At 40.7% G+C, this 11,614-nt stretch overlaps 1 protein-coding gene across 1 annotated transcript; it reads left to right on the top strand.

Annotated features, from left to right (window-relative positions):
• The first annotated feature begins 1,649 nt into the window (after positions 1-1,649).
• Positions 1,650-3,454, top strand: LOC137318116 (probable G-protein coupled receptor 139). Its single transcript, XM_067981090.1, has 2 exons — positions 1,650-1,719; positions 2,553-3,454. The coding sequence occupies exons 1-2, from the start codon at positions 1,650-1,652 to the stop codon at positions 3,452-3,454; spliced, it is 972 nt and encodes a 323-aa protein (XP_067837191.1).
• Positions 3,455-11,614: the final 8,160 nt, after the last annotated feature.

Below are 11,614 nucleotides of genomic sequence, written 5' to 3'. Positions count from 1 at the left end.
AGTCAGTGGCAACAATTTGACAGATGGAGTATAATATGGGAAAACCACCAGTAATGTTAGGGTAGGGTCACCATCAGTAATGTTAGGGTAGGGTCACCATCAGTAATGTTATGGTGGAGTCACCATCAGTAATGTCAAAGTTGGGTCACCATCAGTAATGTTAGAGTGGAGTCACCATCAGTAATGTCAGAGTAGGGTCAACATCAGTCATGTTATTGTAGGGTCACCATCAGTAATGTTAGGGTAGGGTCACCATCATTAATATTAGGGTTGGTTCACCACCAGTAATGTTAGGGTTGGTTCACCACCAGTAATGTTAGAGTCGGGTCACCATCATTAATGTTAGGGTAGGGTCACCATCATTAATGTTAGGGTTGGTTCACCACCAGTAATATTAGGGTTGGTTCACCACCAGTAATGTTAGGGTCGGGTCACCATCAGTAATGTTAGGGTTGGTTCACCACCAGTAATATTAGGGTTGGTTCACCACCAGTAATGTTAGGGCGGAGTCACCACCAGTAATGTTAGGGTGGAGTGACCATCAGTAATGTTCGGGTAGGGTCTCCATCAGTAATATTAGGGTGGAGTGTCCACCAGTAATGTTATTGTCGGGTCACCATCAGTAATGTTATTGTCGGGTCACCATCAGTGATGTTAGGGTGGGTTCACCACACGTAATATTAGGGTAGGGTCACCATCATTAATGTGAGAGTGGGGTCACCATCATTAATGTGAGAGTGGGGTCACCATCATTAATGTGAGAGTGGGGTCACCATCAGTAATGTTAGAGTGGGGTCACCATCAGTAATGTTAGAGTGGGGACACCACCAGTCACTTTCGAGTGGAGTTTCCACCAGTAATGTTATTGTCGGGTCGACATCAGTAATGTTAGGGTAGGATCACTATCAGTGACGTTAGAGCAGAGTCATAAACAGTTATGTTAGTGCCGGGTCATTACCAGTAATGTTATTGTCGGGTCACCATCCGTAATGTTAGGTTATGATCACCATCAGTGATGTTAGCGTTGGATCAGCACCAGTAATGTTGCAGTACGATCACCACCAATAATGTTAGGGTGGGGTCACCATCAGTAATGTTACAGTACGATCACCACCAGTAATATTAGGGCGGGGTCACCATCAGTAATGTTACAGTACGATCACCACCAGTAATGTTAGGGTGGGGTCACCATCAGTAATGTTACAGTACGATCACCACCAGTAATGTTCGTGCCGAATCATCACCAGTCATAATCACAGTACAAAACAAATTGCAATATGCAATGAATGATCGAAGACTTCACCGAATTATTGGATGCCTCAAGAACCGAATGTGGAGTCTGAGAGGAATGCTCCATTTTGGTTTCACTGAGCATGCGCACATGGCATTTTCTCTGGGATGACTTTCTGCTCCGTCTGCTCGACGGAGTTTCATGGACTGAAATGTGCAATTTCCCCATTGACTTCCCAATGCACAGAAGCGAAAATCGCCCCTTGTTTGTTAAGTGACTGTAACTAATGCAAATTATTGTAGAACCTGATTTTCTCACCGGACACCGGTTGTTCTATAAAGGGGGAATATTTACGGATCTCAGATACACTCCAATCGGAACCGTGAAGCCGGAGAGAAGTCATCCATTATTCTATAAAATGGAACTTCCAATAATTTTACAGGTAAAGGATACCTACTACCCTATTCTCGCGGCTTTTGGTGTTCCCGGTAAGTCAATGAGTCCTGTTGTTTAATAGCTGTTGACTGTCTCACTGTTAATGAAAGAGATTCAGAGATTGTTCTCATTGCAGAGTCACTTATCCACCTGGATAAGTTGGTGAATCGCAGCAGGAATCTTACCCGTCCTCAAGGCCGGTGAGGCGCTGCTCTGGTCGATAGATTGTGGGCAACGAGCGATCAACTTTCTTTATCATACCGAGGGAGGGCGAGACTGATTCCCCGGCCCCATTAACAATACATCGATCATTAAAAAACGTGTTGTTTAATGTCCATGGACACCATTTTATTTGTAACTTTGTTCCCGGTCCACTTTAAGTTGATAATTCCTCGGTCTGCAGACATCTGCACCCAACAAGGGCCTTTGAAAGATAATTTCAGAAATAATTGCCGTTCAGGGAGCTGCTCTCCTCCCCTCGGCTGCAAAAAAAACCTTCGCGGTTCCACCAGCTCCCGCTCTGGTACCGAGCAGCTCCCTCGAGCCGAATATGAATAGATAATACTCAGTCTCGACGTGAATTGAATGCCTTTACCTCAGCGGAATGTTTTATTTGAATTCATATCTTTCCAGTAATTCCTATGAAATGATATTTAGTTCTTGACGATGTCTGACTGAAGGACACTGGAAGGGCGGCGGGTTTTTAGTCCCTCTATTGTTCAATGATTGATTCCTTTCAAACAAACTTTTGTCAATGTTCGCCTATATTAAAAAATAATCCGTGCACATAACCCACGCAGGGACACATCTAAATATTTCTCCACAATATGCTCTGAGATTTATCTGAGTGTCCCCGGTAATTACCTCTTGTTCCTCTTTCTTACAGCGCACCTGGTGACAATCGTGATTCTCTCCAGAGGAAATTGCGGCCTTTCCAAATGTATTTCTGTCTACATGGTTGCCATGGCAACAGCAGATTTGCTGGTCATCATCTTCAATGTAATAGTGTATCACATTTTCAGTTATCACTTTCCATATTCATTCCTGTCCTACACTGCCGTTTGTAAGTTCATTATTTACATGAATGCTGCTGCGCTGGATATGTCGGTGTGGTTCACAGTCTTGTTCACATTTGACCGATTTGTAGCGATATGTTGTCATAAGTTTAAAACAAAATATTGCACAGTGAGAACTGCGGCTGCGGTTTTAACAACCGTCACTGCCCTGTTCTGTTTAAAGGACATCCCCTTTTGCTTTGCATATGAACCTGAACGAATAATTAACAATGTTCACTCGGGTTGCCGCATCAGAGTGGACTTTTTTTCAAAGCCTGCAGGCGCCGTCTACTCTTGGTTACACAGTATTTTAATTCCATGGCTTCCTTTTGCTTTGATATTACTGTTCAATTGTTTGACAGTCAGACGTATTGTCGTAGCCAGTCGAGCCCGGAGGGGAATCCGCGGTCGCAGCAGTGAGAATCAGAGCGATCCAGAGATGGAGAACCGAAGGAAATCCATCGTTTTACTCTTCACGGTTTCGGGCTGTTTCATACTGTTGTGGCTGACAGCTGCAGTGAGTTTTTTAGCTACCAAACTGACAAACACCGTGCATTATCCAGGCGATTATGAAACCCCTGCGTATATCAGCACTGAAACCGGATATCTGCTCATGTATTTGAGTTCCTGTACAAACACGTGTATTTATGCAGCTACCCAAACTAAATTCAGGGAAGAACTGAAGGAGATGATGACATTTCCATGGACCTTTATTCTGACACTGGTGAAATGAATGAAAAATCTAACCTAAGCTTCCTCTCCGAACTAAAGCTCAAATATAAAATTATAGAATCTTGCAGCCCATCGTGACTGTGCCTGTACTTGAAAGACCGATACAATTAGTTCCACTCCAATGCTCTTTCCCAATTTCTCTGCATTTTTTTTACTTTTCAAGTATTTATCCAAATGCCTTTTGAAAGTTACGATTGAATCTCCATCCGCCACCCTTTCAGGCAGTGCAATCCAGGTCAGAACAACTCGCTGCTTCAAAAAATCCTCATCTCCCAACTGCTTCTTTTGCAAATGTTCTTAAATCGGTGTCCTCTGGTTATGAATCCTTCCGCCATTGTATCGAGTTTCTGCCAATAAACCCTTTCAAACCCATCATCATTTTGAACACCTCTATTAAATCACGCCTTAACCTTCTCTGTTCTAAGTAGAACAACCCCAGCTTCTCCAGTATCTCCACATAACTGAAGTCACCCATCTCTGGTACCATTCAAGTGAATCGCCTCTGCACCCTGTCTAAGGCCGTGACATCCTTCCTATAGTGTGGTGCCCAGAACTGAACAGAATACACCAGCTGAGGCCTAACGATATATTTATAAAGGTTTAGCAGAACTTCCTTGTTTTTGTAATCTATGCCTCTTTTTAGAAAGCCCAAGGTCCCGATTTTTTAACAGCCTCATCAACTTGTTCCGCCACCTTCAAATATTTGTGTACGTAATGGTCCAGATATGTCTTTTCCTGCACGCCCTTTAAAATTGTACCATTCAGTTTATATTGCCTCCCCTCATTCTTCCTTCCAAAATACATCACCTCAGACGTCTCTACATTAAATTCTATCGGTCACGTGTCTGCCCATTTCACCAGTCTATCAATGCCCTCTCGAATATTGCCACTATCCTTAGAATCACAGAAACGTAGAAACTTAAAGGACAGGAGGAGGCCAAACGGCCCATCCTGCCTGTGCTTTGGGACGACCTGAGGTCATGAAAAGCAAGACATAAATGCAAGTCTTTCTTTTCTTTCTTTCTTATTCGTTCTCCCCTTAACCTTCTCTGCTCGAAGGAAAACACTCCCAGCTTCTCTAATCTCTCTACATAGCTGAAATCCTTCATCCCTGATATCATCCTGGGATACCTCCTCTGTACGCTCGCCAATGCCTTGCCATCCTTCCTAAAGTGTGGTGCCCACAATTGTAAACAATACTCCAGCTGAGGCCTAACCATTGATTTATGAAGGTTTAGCATGAATTCCTTGTTTTTGTATTCAATGTCCCCATTTACAAAGCCAAGTATCCCATACGCTTTCGTCACCACCTTATCAACTTGCCCTGCCATCTTCAAAGATTTCTGAACATGCAACCCCAGGGCCCTCTGCTCTTGCAGGACCCTCCCCCTCAAAATTGTACAGTTTATATTATACCGCCTCTCCACGTTATGCCTCCCAAAGTGCATCACTTCAAACTTATCCGCATTAAGTTGTATCTGACATGTGTCTGCCCATTTCACGAGTCAGCCTTTGTCCTCCTGAGCTCGGCTACTATTCTGCTGACCATTAACTCAGTTGCCAAGTTTGGTACCATCCACAAACTTCGAGATAGTCGTCTCTATACCCAAGTCCAGGTTATTTATATATAACAAGAAACGCATTGGCCCGAATACCGACCCCTGGGGACCCCGCAGCATACATCTCTCCAGTCAGAAAAACACCTGTTCACCACTGCTCTCTGCCTTCTATCCCTTAGTCTCTGTTTAATAGATTTCCGAGTTTCGTGTCATCTGCAAACTTTGAAATTATACCCTCTATACCCAAGATCAGGTCATTAATATACATCGAAAAGAGCAATTGTCCTATCATTGGCCCATGTGGGACACCACTGTATCCTTCCTTGTCTGAAAAAAAAGTACCGTTCACCAATGTCTGCTTTCTGTATCTCAGTCAAATCCAGGGTACCATTGCCCAAATAATCCCATGGACTTCAATTTTGCTAACAAGTCAATTATGTGACACTTCATTAGACGCCTTTTTGAAAGTCCATGAACACAACTTCAACTGTACTACCCTTATCTATTATTTCATCGAAGAACTCAATCAAGTTTATCAGACAAGATTTGCCTTCAACAAATTTATGTTGGCTGTCATTTATGAACCCATTACAATCCATGTTCCTATTAGAATTGCCTTATTTCGTTTATGAAGAAAACGGATTGTCCTTGTGAAAATGAACAGGTATCAGAAAACATTTCGTCCATTTTGTCCCATGCTTTTTGATGTCTGCTGCTTTCTGCGGGTGAACAGAATCATTTCTTCCTGAAACTGCGGAATTTCCGCTCATGATTCAAAGAGAACATTCACGATTGAGCTTCAGCAGTGGAGTGGAACATGTGGCGTCAGCGTGAACTGCCTCACACCGCAGGTATTGGCATGAGGCGTGTCAGTTTGATCAATGGATAAAGTTTTCTGTAATGTAGAAATCAAAATGTGTTACAATCGTAGTTATTTGGAATTCTTCTGAAATTTCGGTGTGAATATTGCAGCCGCTGGTCTCCCCAGCAGACTCTGGCCTCCCTCCCCCCATTGTTTCCTGGCCAAATTGAACCGGTCCTGGCTTGACTGATAAGTAAGATGGAGGCAATTGGAAATTAACTCGTCACTGTAACGTTAGGCATCTTTGTTTGCAGATATTTACTTGAAGTTTCAACTGACCATCAAAATATTGGAATATTATACCAGGGGAACAAGTCAATCGAGCCAACCAGTCCTTGTTGACGTTTACCTTCCGACTGAGTAAATAGTTCCAATTACTTTACCCACTCTACCTCAACATCCCTTCAACTTTTTATTCCTTATCTCTATATCCAATTTAATCGTGAATATTGATCTAATTTCTGCTTCCGTGAATTCGACTGCCTCCCAACTCTATGTGTAAACAGGTTTCTCTTACCCTCAGTTTTAAATCTCTTCAATGTATTCTTTCATCTTTGGCCGTTAATTCTTGATCCCTCAACTAATGGAAGCAGTCTATTTATATCAATCCTGTACCATCCCTTCTTAACCTAAATCACCCGGGCACGACTCGTTAATAGATATCAATCTGGTATCAATACGCAGTCGAGTGAAATTAAGGAAACTGTAGTTAAGATAGTTATTTGATATGTTTCTCTTCGAGATGGTTGTGTCCTTGCTTATACTGAACAATGAGATGAATATATTTGATGTTTGGCCACTACCCGAAACATCGGGATCGTGCAGGGGGAGATTCTAATCAAACACCTGCACGATCTATTGAGAGAGATCCAGAAGGGGCAGGACTGGCTTGTATCGGATGTCTCGTGCTGCATGAGCCTGGGATATCGCTGTGTGTACAGAAGTAACGTGTTACACATGAAACAACCAGCTTTCGACATGCATGATGAAAATGTACTGACGAACGGGCCCAAGGCATGGTCAGTCTCTTGATAACAACACTACATGAAATGGGTAATGAGGCTCTGGACAATGTAAAATCAATGAGCAGAGACCTGCGCAATACAATAGATCGAGATGGATAAATGATGGTGATGAGATAATGTTTACTGTTGACCTTAAATACTCTAATGCCAACAAAGAGGGTGCTCTATGAAAAGGTGAATCAGACTGTCATGAGATCTGCTAATGTTTTACTGTATTTGTTTAAATGAATATTGTAGTAACCTTAATATTCGCCTTTGCCTGTTGAGCAACGAAGTATAAGTCAATTTCAAGTCCCACTGCGCTGTTGGGCCAGGGCTGACCCTGCGGCAATGGTCATTTTCAGGATAAAGTGATGAGAGATTTAATTAAAGACATGCAATTATATACTGATTGATCAATTTCAGAGAACATAAATGATTTGATAACAGTGTGGGAAAGCAGGTAGTTCTGCAAAGGAAATAATTTGGGCATTCTTCATTCATTTTAATTCGCACAAATGATACAAAAGAAAGACAGACTTATATTTATAGATTTCACTTGGTCGAATTGCAATGAAATGGTTCAAGAGTGAAGTTGTTGATAAGATAACGAACAAAGTGAATTTTCGGTGTGAGCCGAACTGGAAAAGAGGTTGTTAGGTAAGTGAAAATATCGTTCTTGAAAAACAACTTCAATAACATCCGCAACAACTTGCAATTACATCGCGCCTTTAATGTAATAAAACGGCACACGGCGCTTCACAGGAGCGTTCGCAAACAAAGTTTATCAACGAGTCACATTAGGAGGTATTAGGACAGATGAGCAAAAGCTTGGTCAAAGATGTAGGTTTGAAGGAGCGTCTTGAAGGAGGAGAGAGTGGTAGAAGGCGGAAAAGTTTAGGTAGAGGATAAAGGAAAAGTCAATTCAATTCTCCATATGTTGATTTGTATTGTAACTGTTATATGACTATGTAATGCAGAATTGTGTAGATTGACACGTACAGGGAGTCAGAAAATGTATAAAAAGTAGCAAGTTGTGATGATAATTCGTATTCGTAAAGGCCTAGGAGAATGAGCTTAGAACTGGAACACGTTTGATCCCCAACCAACAGCTGTCGTTCTAATCACTATGTTTTAAGTGTAGGTTTAAGCACTATTGGATGTTCTGTGTGTTCAATAAACCTATGACACCTCACTTCAATTTGAAAGAGCCTTGTCTAAAACCTTACACTAACAATAGCCTTTATACTTTGATTATATTGGGCTTAATTTATCAATTGTGACTAGGTGCCCACTTTATCCGTCACTATTTAACCTTCTGCAATAACCTGAGTTTCTCCAAAAGCCAAACGTCACATAGTTGCAGGTCCCCGTGCATCCCAGGCTCTGCCAATCCGGCTGGCGTCCAGCTTTTGGAGGAAGTGGTGATGAGTAGCAGGCACTTCTGTGTAACAGGCACATTCTTCTTTAACTGCATTCAGACGGCCAACAGTATTTAATACAGGAGTCAGGCATCAGGCTGAGATTTAGATTCCATCAGTCAGCGATGCATCTGCAACCAGTTATAATCGTGAGAAAGCGAAGTGTCAGGAACCAAGGATAAAATAGAAAGCAAAGTCTTCCCCTGACCCCTATTTCGACGTAAATGGTTACAGCCTTTCGCGGCTCCCTGTTTGTAATTAAACAGTTACTATATTTTCTTCAATTTTCCTGTCCTCTATTTTTTATATATCAGTTGCATTGTTCCTCTAATTCCCCTCTTCTCTATTTCTAATTGAACTGTTATTGTGTTCCCTGAAATTACCCCGTTAACTATTTCTAATTTAACAGACATTGTGTTCCTCTAAATTCTCCTGGCTTCAATTTCAATTTAAAGAGTCATTGTGTTCCCCTGAATTGCCTTGTCTTCTATTTTTGATTACACAGTTGATGCATTCACATTAATTCACAATTCATCTATTTCAATATATTCTCCTTATATTATCGTGCCCACTATTTCAAATTAAACAGTTACTGTGCTCCCCTTATATTATCCTTTCTTCTATTTCTACTTAAAGAATTGTTGTGAACCCTTATATCATCCTATCCTCTACTTCAAATTAAAGAATAACTTTGTTCCCCTTATATTATTCTAACCTCTATTTCTGATTAAACAGGTCCTGTGTTCCACTTATATTATCCTGTCCTCTAATTCTAATAAACAGGTCCTGTGTCCCCCTCATATTATCCATCCTCTAATTCGAATGAAACAGTTTCTGAGTTCCCCTTATATTATCCTAACCTCTAATTCTAATTAAACAGTTACTGTGTTCGCCTTATATTCCCCTTCATTCTATTTAGAGTTAAACAGTTACTGTATTCCCCTAAATTTCGAAGTTTTTTATTGTTAATTAAACAATTCCGGTGTTCCCTAAATCCAGTGCCCTCTATTTCTAATCAAACAGTTACTGTGTTCCCCTACCTTCCCCTTTATTATGTTTCTAATGAAACCACTATTGTGTTTCATGCATTCCCCTGTTTTCTAGTTCTAATTAAGGAAATACATTGCTCCTGTTAATTCTACGGTCTTCTATTTTCAATTAAACACTTACTGTATTCTCCTGAATTCCACTGTCCATTATTCCTAATTAAACAGTTTCCGTGTTCCCCTAAATTCCATGGCTTCTATTCCCATCTATACTGTTATTGTGCTCCCCTAAATTCTAGTGTTCTCTATTGCTAATTGAACTGTTACTTTATTCCCCTAAATTATATCGTCCTCTATTTCTAATTATACAATTACTGTGTTCATCAATATTCCCCTGTTCGTTAGATTGCTCCCCTGAACTTCTCTGTCCTCCATTCCTAATTAAGCAGCTAATGTGTTCCCCTAACTTCCCCGTCTTTTATTTCTAATTGGACATTTACCGTGCTCCCCTTAATTCCATTTTATTCTACTTCTAATTAAGTCCACTCTTTCTAATTAAATATTCACTGTGTTCCACGATATTTCCCATTATTGCATTTCTAATTTAACAGAGGCGTTATCCCCCGATATTCTCTTTTATTATTTTACTATTTAAACAGTTACTGTATTCCCCCTTTTCCCCTTTATTGTATTTCTAATTGAACAGTTACTGTGTTGCCCTAAATTCCCTTCATTCTATTTCTAATTAAGCAGTTTCTGTGTTCTTCCTACATTACCTTGTTCTCTAGTTCTAATTAAACAGTCACTTTGTTCCCCTAAATACCCCGTTGATCTATTCATAATTGAAACCTCACTGTGTAACCCTTAATTCCTCTGGCCCCTATATACAATTTAATAATTTCTGTGCTCCCCTTTAATTCACTTGATTCGATTTTTAAATGGACAGTTACCGAGTTCCATTACATTCACTTGTCATCTATTTCTAATTGAACAGTTACTGTGTTCCCCCAAATTCCCGTGTTCTCTATTTCTAATTAAACAATTACTCTGTTCCCCTGTTCTCTATTTCTAATTAAAAAGTTGTTGTGTTCCCCTAAATTCCCCTGTTCTCTATTTCTAATTAAACAGTTACTCTCTTCCCCAAATTCCCCTTCATTCCATTTCTAATTGAAGAGTTACTCTGTTCCCCTCTTCTCCATTTCTAATTAAACAGTTGTTGTGTTCCGCTAAATTCTCCTCTTCTCTATTTCTAATTAAACAGTTACTCTGTTCCCCTAAATTCCCCTGTTCTCTATTTCCAGTTAAACAGTTACGCTGTTCCCCACATTCCCCGTTCTCTATTTCTAATTAAACAGTTACTGTATTCCCCTGTATACTATTTTTAATTGCACATTTACTTTGTTCCCTTAATTTGCCTGCCCTCTATTTCTAATTCGGAGAGTAGCATCACTGGTGCGGCCCATAACCTTCAAAAAAGGGTGCCGAGCGAGAGGGTGAACAAATACGGGGGAATATTCGAGAAAATTGAAGTCCTGGTGAATGCAACGGAAGGAGCGGCGGAGCCCAATTAATTTCAGCTAACTGTTAATTTATCATCCACAATCTACTTTAAGTATATGGTTGTTATCCTTGATTAAATATCTTAAGCAATGTAAGTAAATAATTAATTAATAACGAGTGTAATTGATTACTAACCAATGTGAAATCAAAATAAATTCATCTACTAATTATAATGTAGATCTCAAATGAATCTATTAGCTCTAGAAATAAATGACAGCTAACAATGAATAAATAAATAAATAAAGATTAGAAATAGCAGCACAGGCCATGTGTCGGGACTGCAGACTGTGGAAATTGTGAACAGGGAGACTGTACCGGATAACTACTCCTGTCGGTAATATCTCTGCCTTGAAACACTCCAGCTCAGAATCCTTGAGCTGGACTGCGAGTTAGAGATACTCTGACACGTATGGAAGGTGATGGAATTTCTGGATAGTTTTCTCCACAGTACAGTCACAGCTCAGTGGAAAGTACAGGTGTAGGGAGGGGTGAGCGTGACTGTCAGTCAGCAGGGTAGGCAGAACCTAGTGGAGGTAGAGAAGCAAGTCAAGCAGACACTGGTTATTTCTAACAGGTACAACGTACTTTCTGCCTGTGAGGATAAGGATGAAGGATGTAGGAAGGATGCGTTGAAGCTCACCATGGCAACGTGGAGCAGGAGACAGTACAAGGCGGTGTGGCGAGTGGTGGTGTTCAAAATAGAATTTGTAACGTTCAGCAATAGCAAATTGGATAATTAGGGGTCTCGATAGCATCCACTGCAGTCACA

Source organism: Heptranchias perlo, unplaced genomic scaffold (genome assembly GCF_035084215.1).
Source record: "Heptranchias perlo isolate sHepPer1 unplaced genomic scaffold, sHepPer1.hap1 HAP1_SCAFFOLD_65, whole genome shotgun sequence".
Classification (NCBI taxonomy): domain Eukaryota; kingdom Metazoa; phylum Chordata; class Chondrichthyes; order Hexanchiformes; family Hexanchidae; genus Heptranchias; species Heptranchias perlo.
This window is presented reverse-complemented; position numbering and strand designations above follow the sequence as displayed.

Excerpts from the sequence above, each read along its gene's own strand:
- LOC137318116 (XM_067981090.1), top strand. The coding sequence starts at position 1,650 with ATGGAACTTCCAATAATTTTACAGGTAAAGGATACCTACTACCCTATT. Across the intron at positions 1,720-2,552 it reads CGCGGCTTTTGGTGTTCCCG|CGCACCTGGTGACAATCGTG; the intron begins GTAAGTCAATGA and ends TCTTTCTTACAG.